The sequence below is a fragment of the Pituophis catenifer genome, unplaced genomic scaffold (genome assembly GCF_029215685.1).
Source record: "Pituophis catenifer annectens isolate HBS135680 unplaced genomic scaffold, rPitCat1.0.hap2 SCAF_15, whole genome shotgun sequence".
Lineage (NCBI taxonomy): Eukaryota > Metazoa > Chordata > Lepidosauria > Squamata > Colubridae > Pituophis > Pituophis catenifer.
The window spans coordinates 7010302-7026950 of NW_027256895.1; the positions used below are offsets into that span (position 1 = coordinate 7010302).

General features: G+C 38.1%; 1 protein-coding gene and 1 pseudogene across 1 annotated transcript in view; both read left to right on the plus strand.

Annotated features, from left to right (window-relative positions):
• The first annotated feature begins 2479 nt into the window (after positions 1-2479).
• On the plus strand, positions 2480-11693 carry LOC139324839 (vomeronasal type-2 receptor 26-like; annotated as a pseudogene).
• A 1172-nt stretch (positions 11694-12865) lies between these two features.
• The window catches only part of LOC139324840 (vomeronasal type-2 receptor 116-like), an 11908-nt gene continuing 8124 nt past the window's right edge, over positions 12866-16649 (plus strand). Inside the window, exons 1-3 of the mRNA XM_070954592.1 lie at positions 12866-12931; positions 15499-15607; positions 15767-16622. Of these exons, the coding sequence (XP_070810693.1) occupies positions 12866-12931; positions 15499-15607; positions 15767-16622 (1031 nt within the window). The remainder of the gene's footprint in view (positions 12932-15498; positions 15608-15766; positions 16623-16649) is intronic.

A 16649-nucleotide genomic window follows, 5' to 3' on the forward strand; every position in this document is an offset into this window, starting at 1 on the left:
GGGCTCCCTACGCCTGCGAGCAAAACCAGGCCTTCAGGGCCTTACGTAAGAATGTCCAAGTGGGGGCCAGTCTCATTTTTGAAGGAATGGTATTCCAGAGGATTAGAGCCACCACAGAGAAGGCCCTTCTTCTCTGTCCCACCAAATGTACTTCCTTAAGGGACATTTTCATGGTTTTTCTATTGTCTATTTATAAATGACTTCATAAATATAGTAAAAAGGGAATTGCATTTTATGAAGATATATTTAACATGGTATCAGGGGGATATCCTTTTTGGATAAGTGTGGGGTCTTTGAAATGTCAATGTTATAGAGCTTCTATGCCCAGTCCAGTTTCCTTTTGGAAAATCACTTTTGGGACAACCAACAATAAAGGAACCAGCACTCAGGAAATATATTGCAGACTATAATTTCATCAGATAGCAATCAAAGTTTCAGAGAAGACATTCAAGTGTCCTCGTGAGACAACATACATGAAGATAAGGATTCCCTGAGGAACACGCAACATACTAAAACAGGGCCATGGAAATTATGACAGTCACACCCACTAACCACAGTTTTTCTTTTCTTTGAGGATCAGTTCAATATCTCCTACTCTTGTTTGTAGCTTTGGACTTCCCTGCTCAAAAAAAGATTGCTCCATTCACTCATGAGTGAAATATTTGACTTGAGAGCCAGATTCAGATATGAGAGTCAGTTTGGTCTAGTGATTTATGCACCAGGTTAGAAAGTGGGAGGTTATGAGTTCAAGGCTCACCTTAGCCATGAAAGCCTACTGGGTAACTTTGAGCCAGTCACTCTCTCTCTCAGTCCAACCCACCTTCTTCCTTCTTGTGGGGAAAATAGGAATAACAGAATAACTGAGTTGGAAGGCATCTTGAAGGTCTTATAGTCCCACCTCCTGCTCAAGGACAAAATCCTACTCCATTTCAGACAAACGGTTGTCCCATCTCTCCTTAAAAACCTCCAGTGATGGACTACTCAGAACTTCTGGAGGCAGGTCATCCCACTTACGAATTATTTTCAGTGTCAGGAAATTTTTCCTTAGCTCTAGGTTGGTCCTCTCCTTGATTATTTTCCATCTATTGCTTTGTGTCCCGCCTTCAAGTGCTTTGGAGAATAGGTTGACCCAGGAGTGGGCTGCTGAGGGTTTGCAGGGGTTCAAGAAAACCTCTAGCTAAGTTTCTGTGCAACTCAGAGAACCCCCAAATCCCACTCCTAGCTGGCCCTGTTCCACCCACCCCACCCCTCCCAGGAGTCCCCATGCAGCCTGTTTTGGATACAGGTAAGTGCAGGGCATGTGCGGAGGCTCAGGGAGGGCGAAAAATGGGCCTACCAGAAGTTTGGGAAGGCCAGAAATGGTCCCTCCGCCGTGGTGCAGGATGCTGACTAGGCCACAGCCACCATGGCCATGCCCACCCAGCAAACTGGCAGAGAACTCCTTGCTAAAAATTTTGAAGCCCACCCCTGAGTTGACCCCCTCTTCTTTGTGGCAACTCCTTAGATATTGGAAAACTGATATCATATCTATCCTATCCTATCTTATGATATCTATCGTATCACATCACATCACATCATATATATCATATCATATGCCATATCATATCTATCATATACTATAATAGGAGGAGGAAGGTATGTTAGATATCTTCTCTGCCTTGAGTTATTTGTAAAAATTATAGAAATCAGAAGACAAATAAAATAAGTAAATAAATAAATAAAGATTTGGAGGGGTAGATTATTAAACTCGAGCCAATGGCTAATGCTACTTTCCAAATATCAGCATAAATGTCTTTTCATTCCTCAATATTCTTTGACTGAAAATGTGGATAAAACCTCCATAGAAATTATTGGCTTATTTGTCAGATCTTAACATGTAAAAAACATTTCCACTTTCTGTACTAAACAATTCTAATCATTTTCTATGGAAAATGGGAACCCTGCTCCATTGTAAGGAATAAACATGAATTTCAACACTTGAGGCTGTTTTTAATTGCCAATGTCCCTTAGATTACTTTTATTAGCATTTGCTTACTTGAGCAAAAAGTTGAATCACTTATTCTCTCACAAAAACAAAATAATTATCTCCTACAGGAATCGCTGTATTTTTTTTTTTTTTTAACTAGGCCAAAACATCAAGGACTGTGCATCAAGGTATTGAAATTCAGCAACAATTAAGGTATCAATCTGGTTATAAAGTAACTCTTGAATCCCAGGGAGTTTGGCACAAAGGGATAATAATGGCTCCGTCAGATTCATTGCTACAAGTTTCCTCCCTCATTCCTTCTTTTCCAGAACATCTGTTCAATCCTAGTGATAGTCAGTATAGAAATTTGCACACAAATAGAAAATGATGGGATTTCTGATTAGGTGCATTGTCAGATATCAACCTTGGCTCAATCATTGAATGAACCACTGAAATACAAACTTCCTTATGGATAGGAGACACAAATATTTTCACTATGACAAACGCCTGAAGATGTTGTTCTTTCTGATGCTCTTGGTGCAAAAAGCTGTTACTCTGAGCTGCCCTGCCAGTGATGCTTTCCTGATTCCCCATGAGTGGTACCAGCCTGGTGATCTCATTGTGGGTGGGATGGTGTCTCAGATAATTCACTACTTTTTTGAAATTGAATTTAAAGAACATCCTTCTCTAATACCTTATGAGTTACCACTGTAAGGATTTTTTGTCTTTCCATTCATTTTCTAATTTTATTGTTTATATGACTAATAGCTCTTTGATAAATGCCATAAATGCATGGTTTTTTTATATTTATTTATTATTATTTATTAGTTCAATTTATATGCTGCCCTTCTCCGGAGATTCAGGGTGGCTTACAATGCATTAAGCAATAGTCTTCATACTTTCGTATATACCTGCTTAGTAGGGCTTTCAGGCCCCCCTAAGCGGTGTTTTTTTTATACTAAGTCAGCTTATTGCCCCACAATCTGGGTCCTCATTTTACCTACCTTGAAAGGATGGAAAGCTGAGTCAACCTTGAGACTGGTGAGATTTGAACTTGCAGTAATTGCAGGCAGCTGGCAACTAAGTGCTACTTTAACAGCACTTAGTCCACTGTGCCACCAGGCTCTTATATCAACTTACTCTTGCTTCAAAGTTATCAAATTGTGGGAAAACAAATCATTTTCATTGTGTTAAAATCTTATTCATAAAATGTCTGAAACTATTCTGCAGGAAGCCTTTTGGACAATAAAAGAGTCTTGGTAGCACAGTGGTCTAAAGCACCCTGTTATTAACACAGCTGCCTGCAATTTCTGCAGGTTCGAATCTTACCAGGCTCAAGGTTGACTCAGCCTTCCATCCTTTCTAAGGTAGGTTAAATGAGGACCCAGTTTGTGGGGGCAATAAGCTGACTTTGTATGAATATACAAAAGTATGAAGGCTATTGCTTAACGCATTGTAAGCCGCCCTGAGTCTCCGGAGAAGGGCGGCATATAAATCAAATTTAAAAAATATATATTTAAGGAGTATAATTATCTAGTCTATGCGGTCATTCCTTGCATAACTTACATATATTAATCATCATTTTCTTTTCACTGTATTAAGTCTAACAAGAAGTCTTTTGGAGAACATTTAGGGAATGTAAAATCATTAAAATGATCTAGTCTGTGCAGTCACTCCTTGCATAACTTACACGTATTAAAAGAGTGATAGTTGCTGGTTGCATTCGAATTTGTGCCAAACTGATAGAAATAAATGTGAGTGCTTGAAAAAAAATCACAACATTGTTCTCTACTTATTTGTGGCAAATCATGGAAACACTGTACATAGTTGAAAACTATCCAAATTATTGAATGTTTTTACAAAGACTCTCATCTTCTCACTTACAAAAGAGACAGAAGTGGTTATTACTCATATATTAATGGCTTTACCATAAAAGAATTGTCAACGTATTTTGTTTAACCTATTTGCAGTGTAATAACGAAATTCTACCAGCATGCCCTCACCTTGGCCTTTGCTGTGAAGGAAATCAATGAGGACTCCCAGATCTTACCTAACATCACTCTCGGGTTTCACCTTTATGATAGTTACAACAATCCAAGGATGACCTATCGCACCACACTCGACCTGCTTTTCAAATCCCGGGAATTTGTCCCTAACTACAAATGTGATAGCCAGAAGAATCTCATGGCCATCATTGGGGGACTAAGTCCTGATACATCATCCTTTATGGCAGAGAGTATAAATGTCTACAAAATTCCACAGGTAGTTTGGGGTGGAGTGAGAGAGAAAAGTCTTTTGAAAAGTCTTTCTCCAGGAATTTAATTAAATACACTATTATCACCCCTCATCTGTTTTCCCCACAACTCAATAGACTGGCTCAAGGTAATCCAATGAAATCAAAACTTTTTATTACAATCATAGAGGTGTTTTGACAGCCAACAAGGAATAGGTTGCAACTCTATTTACTTAATTTTGCTTTGTGTATGATAAAAATAGTTTAGTGAAAAACTAAACTATTTTTCTTAGCAATTGTTGACAGATTGGTGCTGTAGGGTTAGTTAGTATTTTGCCATTCCTTTCTGCAGGACTTCAATTTTGCTCTCTTTGCTCCCCCTTCTGCAATTGTTCACACAACTCAAAATGTTGGCTCAAAATAATCAGTCAAGAAAGTCTAAATCTTTTATTACAATCATAGATTAGAAAATTTAAATTTAAATCATAGATTACACTACAAAATTTGAGAGGGTCACCTATGATTTGACCACTATCTGTGGTGGAATCTGGAGCTGTGTCAAGAGGAGGATAGAAAGGCCAGCTAGCATGTAGAACACAGAACATAGAACATAGAATAATAGAGTGGGAAGGTTTCTTGGGGGTATTCTAGTCCAATCCCCTCTTTGAGCAGGAGATCCTATACCATTTCATATAAATCACTGCCCAGTCTCTTTTTGAAAGCCTCCAGTGATGAAGCACCCACAATGTCTGAAGGCAAGTTGCTCCATTGGTTAATTGTTTTCACAGTTAGGAAATTTCTCCTTAGTTCTAGGTTGCTTCTCTCCTTGATTAGTTTCCATCCATTGTTTCTTGTCTTGCCTTCTGGTGCTTTGCAAAATAGTTGTCAGCTCTTCTTTGTAGAAGCCCCTCAAATGTTGCGCTATTGCTGTCATGCCTCCCCTAGTCCTTCTTTTCATCACACTAGACATACCCAATTCCTGTAATTGAATTCTTTTGGATATCTCTATAATAATTGTTGTAAAGGAAGACATGATTAATCTTTTCTATTCCTCCAGAATCTCATGGGCATAGTCTTTCATGTACAAGTATTTTATTTTATCTGCTACAAAGAAGGAAAGAAGATAGACCAGTAAGTCTAGCTCTTAAAAATCTTTTCCTTAGGCTGAGAAGAGTTCACAAGCTCAGATATTTAGCAAGTTTCCAGATGTTCTAAAAGGATGAACATACTGGAACTCTGTATTAGGAAAGTGAGTGTGGTTGTAATCTAGTTATATTTCAGATGAGAAAATATTTCATCTTGGGGTTTTAGTTGCTTCTCTTTCTCATCAGAATTGTCATAATCTACACAGAATTGGACAAATGTTCAATATAGGGAGACCTTCATTAAATTTCTAACAGTCTTCACATTTGTCCCATGATTTTCATGAAGAACGAATTTCTCTCTTTTGTATCTTTAGTTGACTTATGGTTCCTTTGCCCAAGAAGACTTTCAGATTACTGAGTTATTTCCACTTTATTGCATGGTCCCAAAAGAGGAGCATCAGTACGCTGGACTTATTCAACTTCTTCTCCATTTTGGATGGACGTGGATTGGACTCTTTGCTTCTGAAAATAAGGAAGAATGTTTTTTGCAGAAACTGCAGCCGTTGCTTTCACAGAACGGGGTCTGTTTAGCTTTCACAGAAAAAATTCCACAACATATCCACTTGGAAGATTTGTCCCAATTGTCTAATTCAGTCTCAATTATTGATGAGAAACTGTTAGATCAGAAAGCAAATGCTTTTCTGGTCTATGGAGAAACATTCACAATAGTGTGGCTCAGAACTGCCATGTTTCTAAGGGATCCTGAAAATAAAGAGCGTGCATTATGTAAGAAGGTTTGGATCCTGATGAATCCAATTGATTTCATTCTGATGGGAACTCAAAGAAGTTGGGATCTCCAGATGTTCCATGGGGCTCTTTCCTTTACTGTGCATACAAGAGACATTCAAGGCTTTAAAGAATTTCTTCAAGTCATCAAACCTTCAACCCACAAAGATGCATTTCTTCAAGAGGTTTGGGAGCAATTGTTCGATTGTTCAAATTCAAATACAGAATTATCTTCAAAGATCAATGAAACTTGTAGTGGAGAAGAGAATTTGGAGAATCTACCTGGTGCTCTGTTTGAATTTCAGATGACTGGCCAAACCTACAGTATCTACAATGCTGTTTATGCAGTGGCACATTCTTTGCATGAGGCAGTGAGATCAAAATCCCAACCAAGAGAGATTCAAAGGGCTGGACTTCGAAATCTGCTGCCCTGGCAGGTAATCTTTCCATGCCACACCTATCTTGTATTTCAATGATTATCCACAATCATCCACAATCTAATATAGCTTATTTACCCTCATTTATGGCTCCAAATCAATAGAGAAACTGAGGCAACAAAGCTATTAGTTTTATAAAATAAGAGGGTGAACATAAACTGTGTCCTTACTAATTTCAGTATACTTAATGGGATTTACTGTATGCATCAATTTTCATTGTATAAATAACTTTTCACCTCCACATAGAATTGGCCTGTCTTGTAAATTTATCCAATCTGATTCCAAGAATAATTCAATTGCATTGTGTCTGAAGGCAGTCTTTCTTTCTTTTTGTGCCAACCCACCCCAATGAATATTTTCCTGTCATTTTTCATTTTTCTTATTAGATTGTGAATAATAATTCTCACCAGAGCCATGGTGGCACAGTGGTTAGAAAGTAGTACTGCAGGCTAATTGTGCTGAATTGCTGGTTGCCAGCAGTTCAGCAGTTTGATTCCCACCGGCTCAAGTTTGATTCAGCCTTCCATCTTTTCCCATCCTGCTTACAATCTTTTTGGACTGTTGCCTTCTGGCCGAAGATACAGAACAATTAAAACTCGGACCACACATTTTCTGAATAGTTTTTATCCCACAGCTATAATTGCACTCAACAATGAACTAAAGGACCACCATCAGTGAGCTGTTGGACAGTATTACTTGGTCTGTTGTGTGGATGTTTGGGAGGTTTAAGGGTGGGGAATTGCAGTGGGTGGGAGTGTGTTTGGGGGTTGTTATGTGTGTTGGACCTGGTCTTTGGGTGTTAAGTGAATTTCGTTGTATGGGTGTACTGTGTATACACGTACAATGACAAGAAAATTATTTATTTATTATTGTAAAGCACAGTGAAGTGGTATAAGTGTCCTAAAGGTGCTTTTTCAAGAGGCAACTGGACTTTCTGGATTTTCTTTGAAGACGTTTCAATTCTCATCCGAGAAACTTCTTCAGCTCTGATTGAATGGTGGGGAATGGAAGGATTTATACTCCTTGCAGACAAGTGGTCATTTGCATTCTTTTAGCGAGTTGTTAAGATCACCTGGAGGTTTATCTGAGTCATCAGGATTTCCTGTGTGGTACAAATGGGTGTGCTTTCTTCTTGGAACTGTTGAAAGGACTCTGTTGTAGATTGGAGATAGATGATGTTGTTTCCATCCTTTTTCCCCTGGAAGTAACATTAAAGTAATACTAGAACAGACCTCTGTCTTTCTCTGAAATATAGATTATCTATATTCTAAGTGTACCTATTTGATATTTGTTGGAGCAATGGGAAAAATGAGTAAGTAAAAGTTTAATATATTGGAAACGTCTTCATTATTAATCTTCCATCTCTCTCTCTCTCTCTCTCTCTCTCTCTCTCTCTCTCTCTCTCTCTCTCTCTCTCACTCACTCACTCTCTCTCTCATAGCTCCATTCATTTCTTCAAGGCATTTCTTTTAACAATTCAGCTGGGGAGAGAGTGTTCCTGAATGAGAATGGGGAAGCAACAGGTGGTTTCGACATCACCAACTTGATCACTTTTCCAAACGGATCCTTTCAGAGAGTTAGAGTTGGAAAGATGGGTCCTCATATTCCCAATACAAAGGAATTAATCATTGATGAAGAGCTGATTGTGTGGCACCCAGCTTTTAACCAGGTGTGGACTCATTTAGTCAACTATTCCTTGATGCATTGTGATGCAATATTGAACACAGTCCTCTTTAGAAATTTAATTCTGTACAAATATTGTCACTGATCAAGCTTTCATCACATTGTCAAAATGGTATTACAATTTAAAAGACAGGTATTCATATTTGGATTGCATTTCCATTTGAAATCACAGGAGTCACAGTGCTTCCATAATATTGTAATCACATATATTTCTTTATTCATTCTGCCATTCTCGAAACATGCCCTTTGCATGTCCTTATAATGTCAACTTTTTAATGGATAGTATAAATATATGATGGCTCAGTGATTAAAGACAGTGTGCTTGTCAGAGGAAAGCTTACAGCCTGGGTTTCAGACCTGAGCACCACACAATAGGATTAACTCCCTTTCCTGCCTCAGCTCCTCCCCACCTAGAGAGGAGGGAAACCTTTACCTTATAAATACACCTGGATAAATACCCTTTAGGAATTCAAATATTCTTTTTTGTTTGTTTGTTTTATGTTTGTTTTATTTTATTTTTATATATACATCAACATCAATACATGAACAGTGTGGCATCTGGGTATCGTTCATTTTGATAAAAATAACAATACTAATATCAATAATATTTGTTTAAGCTTATATACTCCTAGTATTAATACTCCTATTTGTGTTAAGATATAAACCTTCATTATGAAATTATTCAATATTTCAATGTATCATTCTAATGCCAATTACAACATTGTTTAAGCATGCATAATAATACTATCTTTCAACCTCTAATCTTTCCATTTAATTCTTTAATTTATTCTATTTAATCAGGCCATCCTTACTAATCCTAGTATAGTACACATATTGTATTAAAATCTAATCCCCTTACTCCATCCTGACAACAATCACCATATTATTTATACATACATATTAAATCCATCTTTCAACCTCTTATCTTCTGTCCATTTATTAATTTTATAATACATGTATCTTTATTTCTACTTCTACTTCTATTCTAACTTTTAATCAGGCTCCCATTATATTAAAGAAAGAAGGGGGGAACAAAGAAACCCCTTTCCTTTCTACCCATCTCTTGCCCATTTTAATATGGCTGTTAATAAGACTGTTTCTGTTTCCTCTTTCTATATTCCTCCATCTCTATCCTCTTATGCTGCCAAGCCTCCAGGGTATTTGCCCAAACTCCTATCTCTTTTTCAATGGTTTCTTCCCATTCTAATTTAAATTTCTTAAAATACTTTCCCCCTGATTTGTTTCATTCATCATTATAGTCTTTATTATCTTCTCTTCTTGTTTTGCTTGTTGATTTATCTGTTCTGTCTTTTCCGCCATTCTTTCTCTTGTCTCCTCCCTCTCCTGGGCATCTTGGCCTTTATTCATTGTCCCTTGTAGAATCTTTTCTATTTTCACCATCTATGCTTTGCATTAAATTGGTTATCTCCCTGAAGTTCTTTGTCATTGAGTCCTTAATGCTTTTGAACATCAACAATATTTCTTTTGATCTTCCACTCATTTCCCCTATATGGAGCATCTTGTCTTATTTTAATAAGGTCCACTTTTACTCAATAGTTCAACAAACATATATTCAGGCCTAATATAGCTCCTCAAAGAATACTTTAGTCACAGTTCTTTTATATCCCAGGGTTATTCAATCACATGTTCAAGTAGTCAAGGAAACTCTCCAAATATCTCTAATGTCCCCTCGATAAGTTTAATCATATATCTTAACATTCAAAAATTGCTTTACTTAGGTATCTTCCTTGTTCTCACAATTGCACTACCCATAGTCATAAGGTAGATAAGTATAGAACAGTAAATATCACCACAGTTTTCCAAATAAATGTTGTTTATTTTTCTAATCGAAAATTTTCCCAGGGTTGTAGAATATGGTATATTTTCCTTTGTCAGTAGATGGCGCTCTCAGCAGAAGAGATTGCGACTCTCTGCGACCTGCAGGGTGCCCCTCTTTTCTTCACCACCCCTCCAGGGTGTCTTTCGTTCCTTTCAGAGCCCTTTAATGTGGAGAACTTGGTGTGGGAGCTCAGAGACCACTTCTCATGTCCGATATCGCTGTGATATCAGCCAGAAGTCACGAATTCAAATATTCTTCTCACTACCATGAATGAGAACGTTATAAACTGTTTAAAAACTTCCCTTTACAAAATCATTTATATTTATCTCCAGGTTATTCCATTTTCTCAGTGTAATGACCCTTGCTAACCTGGATACTGGAAGAAAGGATTGGAAGGAAAGCAATTCTGTTGCTACAACTGTGTTTGTTGCCCAGAAGGGAAGATTTCAAATGAAAAGGGTAAGTTAGACATTCCAGCAAGTTTTCATTGGATAGACTTAAGCAAACTATAATACACTACTTGAGTGTAGCAAATAGTTTTGTGAGTTCTTCAAGGTGAATATTCATTTCTATACTTGTGAATCACAATCTGTTGTTCTGAATATAAAGTTTGCCCATAAGAGCTAAACTCTTACATCCATTCTCATATACTTCTTTTTTTTTTTTGAAAAATAGAAAAAGTCAAAATGCCCTAAATTTTAAGAAATTTGAAAATGTTTCAAAAATGTGAAATGTATAAACACTTGCCTTGCCTTTTCTTTCAGATATGGATGACTGTTTTGAATGTTCAGAAGATCATTATCCAAATAAAGAAAAGAGCGGCTGTATCTTGAAATTGCTGGTCTTTCTAACTTTTAAAGAAACTTTAGGAATTGGTTTATCCTTAGCAGCTCTTTGTTTCTTCTTCTTGACTTCGTGGGTACTTGGCACTTTTATTAAGCACAGGGATACTCCCATTGTCAAGGCCAACAACCGGTCCCTCACCTACACCATCCTTGTCTCTCTTTTGTTCTGTTTCCTCTCCTCTTTGTTCTTTCTCAGCCAACCTGACAAGGTGACCTGCCTTCTCCGACAGCCAACTTTTGGCATCACCTTCTCAGTGGCCATTTCTAGTGTACTGGCCAAAACCATCACAGTGGTTGTGGCTTTCATGGCCACTAAACCTGGATCACAGATGAGGAGATGGGTGGGGAAAAGATTGGCTTTTTCTATTGTCCTTTCCTGTTTTATTGTCCAAGTATGTATTTGTATTCTTTGGTTGTCAACATCACCTCCATTCCCTGAGTTGGATATGCACTCAGAGCTCCAGGAAATGATTTTGCAGTGCAATGAGGGATCAGCTTTCTTTTTCTACTGTGTCTTGGGCTACATGGGTATCTTGGCCATCGCCAGCTTTATTGTGGCTTTTCTTGCCCGTAAATTACCTGACAGCTTTAATGAAGCCAAGTTCATCACCTTCAGCATGTTGGCCTTCTGCAGTGTGTGGATCTCCTTCTTTCCAGCCTATCTGAGCACAAAAGGCAAAGCCATGGCAGCTGTGGAGGTCTTCTCCATCTTGTCCTCCAGTGCTGCATTACTGGGATGCATATTCTTGCCAAAGTGCTACATCATTGTTTTAAGACCTGACCTCAACCACAGGGAGCAACTGATAAAGAGGAATTAGCACATCATGGAATATTTCTGCCTTTGAGAAATTGCTGACAAAAAAAGAGAGAAGGATTTTTTGCTATCCATAGGAGACATTAGAAGTCCTTAATTCTGACAACAGAGCATTGATGGGGGATTATGCTGACAACTACGGTTTATTATAGTTGCCAATTGCAAAAGAATTGTTCTGCTGCTGCATTTGCAATCATTCTCCAATATTCTTTAATTAAACATTTTCTGTCTTTCAACACCCCAAGATAGCAAGACATTGAGAATCCAGTTCTTGTGTTAGGAGTTTAGAGATACTGAATCAAATCATGTCCAATATTTACAGTTTCCTTATTTATTTATGTAGAAAATCTATACCGTCTAGTTGCTCACAGTGAATCTAGGCAACTTATCGTCAATAAAACGCAACATAGAAGATAATAAAGAACTATATCCCCCTCTGGCAACAACACACAGTCAAATAAGTCTGTAGATAGTCTCAGTCATCCATGTCATGGTTGTCCCAAAGGTGTTTTTTCATGAGGCAACTCGAGTTTCTTTCTTTCTTCCTTTTTTCTTTTGAAAACGTCTTCAAAAGAAAAAACAAGAAAGTCCAGTTGCCTCCTGAAAAAGCACCTTTGGGGCAGTGGTGAAATCTGAACTGGTTTACTACCAGTTCGCTGGCTGCGCATGAGCATTGTGCACCAAAGGTGTGCTGTGCGCGTTCATGCTCAGTGCTCACCACGCACCAAATGTGAGGGGTGTGTGTGTGTGTGTGTGTGTGCGTACACAGTGCATGCCAAAAGGAGGCATGGGGTAAGTAGAAGAGTGCGCAGGGAATTGTGATCAGCTGTGGTGCATGACCTTCGGAGCCTTTTTTTTTTACTTTTACTTTTTATTTGGCCGAATAGGTTGTAAAAAAATGCTTTTAAAAGTTTTTTAAAAAACGTCTCTGACGATCACGTGCCACAGGTTTTATCATCAGAGCCTTTTTTTTTACTTTTCTAAAGCATTTTTAGTACCGATTCTAGAGAACTGGTAGTAAAAAAATACTAGAAAAGTAAAAAAAAAAAAAAAGCTTCCGATGATCGCGCATCGCTCACATGATCTTTGGAACTTTTTTTTTTTTTACATTTTTTACTACCGGTTTGGGTGAACCGGACCGAACCGGGAACATTTCACCCCTGCTTTGGGGCAACCATGACCTGGATGACTGAGAGTCTCTACAAACTTTTAGCAATTTGGGATGAACACCGTTTGGCATGTGTGAGAATAGAAATGGATTTCCAGAGGGAAAAAAATGCAGACTAGATGAACCAGGAGCACTACTCTGTCACATAAAATGTCTAACCTATTTATGTACCCACTACTCCATGGTCCATCAAGGGTTAACTCTACTACACAACCCATAACTCTCACAATCCCACCTTACCTTGACTCCTCCCCCAGGGTAAAAAAGGACCATCCACGGGGGCACCAGGCAGTTCCAGATATATATACCTGAGGAGAAAGGACATACAGTAGGTCAGTTACTATAGCATACCTGAACCTGTGATATATTTTAAACTGCAAATAAATAAACTGCAACAATTACTACTTTGTATCGAGAGTTATTGGGTGAGATCCTCCCTTTCTAACATACTCAGGTGACCCTGAGGACACAGATAAACCTCCAAGTGCTTTAACGACCCTCTAAAAGGATGCAAATGACCAGCTGTCTGCAATATAAATCCTTCTATTCCCCACTATCCTGTCAAAGCTGAAGAAGCTTTTTAAATGTGAAGCAAAACATCTTTAAAAAAAAAAAAACACACACACAAGAAACTCCAGTTGCCTCCTGAAAAACCATCTGTGGCACAGACAAATAAGCCACTTGATGGGCTCCATTCCATTCTGGGTTCCCTAGGCCAGCTGGCAAAACCAAGCCTTCAGGGCTTTACAGAAGAGTGTCAAAGTGGGGGGACAGTCTAATGCCTGAATGGACAATGTTCCAGAGGGTGGAAGCCACCATGGAGAAGGTCCTTCTTCTGTGTCCCACCAAATGTACCTCCTTAGGGAATGGGACCATGCCTTTTTTATGGTTTTTGTATTTTCTATTCATAAATGACTCCATAAATGTAGTAAAAAGGGAATTACATTTTATGAACATGTACTCAACACAGTATCAGGGGGATATTCTTTTTGGATAGGTGTGGGATCATTGAAATGTGAATGTTATCGAGTTTCTATGCTGTTGTTTTAATCATGCTCACTTTCCATTTATCTACCTATTTCCACTGTAACCTATTCTTTTAATAATACAAAAAGAATTAGTGAAGGGAAATTCCTTCCATCTCATCCGTTACTAGAAGCATATGCTGGCCAATAAGCATCATAAAGACTGACTTGACTTGATTTGATCTTTTCCTGCTTTAGCTTTATAACTGTCAATATCTTATCTAAATTAGTCAAAACATTGTAAAAACCTTCTTGTTTAGAATCTTCTTCATTTCTAGAACGGATTTGCAGATAAGAAAACCAATCCATCTTAAAACCTTGTTCTTCCAATTTTTGCTTCGACTTAAGTTCACCCTTTTCATCCATTAATTCACTATATCTAACAATTTGTTCTCTTCTAAATATTACTGAATATGAAAAAGCTTCAATCGTTGATACCCAGACTGGAATTTTCAATGTTTTTTAATCTTCTCCTAATTCAATAACAAAGCCTCACGTATATGATGTCTCCTAAAATACCCCTGGATTTTTGTTCCCTTATATCATAAAAAAGCATGCCACCCCATCAACAAATCATGACCTTCTAAATTCAATAGTCTAGTATTCCTTAATGTTATCCATTCTTTAATCCACATCAAACTTGTCGCTTGATAGTAAAGTTCCCAATTAGGTAGGCCAAAACCCCCTCTCATTCTAGCATCTTGTAGCAATTTAAGTCTTATCCTCACCTTCTTTCCCTGCCAAATATATATTAACACCATTTTATTCAATTCTTCAAAGAAGTCTTTCCCCAATCTAATTGGAATTGTCTGGAACAAATATAAAATTCTGGGCAAAATATTCATCTTTATAGTTGATATCCTTCCAATCAAAGAAAGCTGTAAATTTTCACATTTTTAATTTGTGATTTTTGAAATGTTATATTCTGTATAAATATTGTCAATGATCAGGTTTTCATCAAATTGACAAAATGACATTACAATTTAAAAGATAGGTATTCACATTTGGGTTGCATTTCCATTTGAAATCATAAGATAGTGTTCCCATAATATTGTAGTCACATGTATTTCTTTATTTACTTTTCCATTCTCCAAACACGCCCTTTGCACATCCTTATAATGTCAACATTTTAATGGGTAGTATAAATATGTGATGGCTCACTGGTTAAAGACACTGAGCTTGTCAGCTGGAAAGATGATAGCCCAGGTTTGAGACCTGTGTTTCATGCAATAGGGTGAGCTCCCATTCCTGCCTCAGCTCCTTCCCATCTAGGAATTCCAAAGCATGCTAATGAGAGTAGATTCATAGGTACCACTTTGGTGGGAAGGTAACAACGTTCCTTGTGTCTTTGGCATATTGCCATGCTGGCTACATGACCATGGAAAATATCTTCAGAGAATGATGGATGCCTTGGCCAAGAAATGGAGATGAGCACTGTGCCCTAGAGTTGGACATGACTGCAGAGGGAAACTTTTACCTTACAATACACCTGGACAAACCCTTGTGGAAATCAAATATTCTTCCTGCTAACATAAATGAGAACATTATAAACTGCTTTAAAAATTCCCTTTGCAAAAATCTTTTATGCTTATCACCAGGTTATTCCATTTTCCCAGTGTAATGACCATTGCTCCCCTGGATACTGGAAGAAAGGGTTGGAAGGAGAGCAGTTCTGTTGCTACAACTGTGTTCCTTGCCCAGAAGGGAAGATTTCAAATCAAAAGGGTAAGTTAGACATTCCAGCTAAACTCTTATATCCTCCCCTCAGATTTCTTCTTTGTGTTTTGGAAAAATAGGAAAAGAAAAAATGCTCTAAATTTTAATAAATTTGAAATGTTTCAAAAATATGGAATGCATAAAAACTTGCCTTGACTTTGCTTTCAGATATGGATGACTGTTTTGAATGTTCAGAAGATCATTATCCAAATAAAGAAAAGAGAGGCTGTATCTTGAAATTGCTGGTCTTTCTAACTTTTGAAGAATCGTTAGGAATTGGTTTATCCTCAGCAGCTCTTTGTTTCTTCTTCTTGACTTCTTGGGTACTTGGAACTTTTATTAAGCACAGGGATACTCCCATTATCAAAGCCAACAATCGGTCCCTCACCTACACCATCCTTATCTCACTTCTGCTCTGTTTTCTCTCCTCTTTGCTCTTCCTCAGTCAACCTGGCAAAGTGACCTGCCTTCTCCGACAACCAACTTTTGGCATCACCTTCTCAGTGGCCATTTCTAGTGTCCTTGCCAGAACCATCACCGTGGTTGTGGCTTTCATGGCTACTAAACCAGGATCTCAGATGAGGAAGTGGGTGGGGAAAAGATTGGCCTTTGCTATTGTCCTTTCATGCTCCCTCTTACAAGTATGTATTTGTATAATTTGGTTGTCAATATTTCCCCCATTCCCTGAGTTGGACAAGCACTCAGTGCACCAAGAAATAATTCTACAGTGCAATGAGGGGTCACCTTTCTTCTTCTACTGTGTCTTGGGCTACATGGGTATCTTGGCCATCGCCAGCTTTATTGTGGCTTTTCTTGCCCGTAAATTGCCTGACAGCTTTAATGAAGCCAAGTTCATCACCTTCAGCATGTTGGCCTTTTGCAGTGTGTGGATCTCCTTCTTTCCAGCCTATCTGAGCACAAAAGGCAAAGCCATGGTAGCTGTGGAGGTCTTCTCCATCTTGGCCTCCAGTGCTGCATTACTGGGATGCATATTCTTACCAAAATGCTACATCATTGTTTTACGGCCTGACCTCAACCACAGGGAGCAACT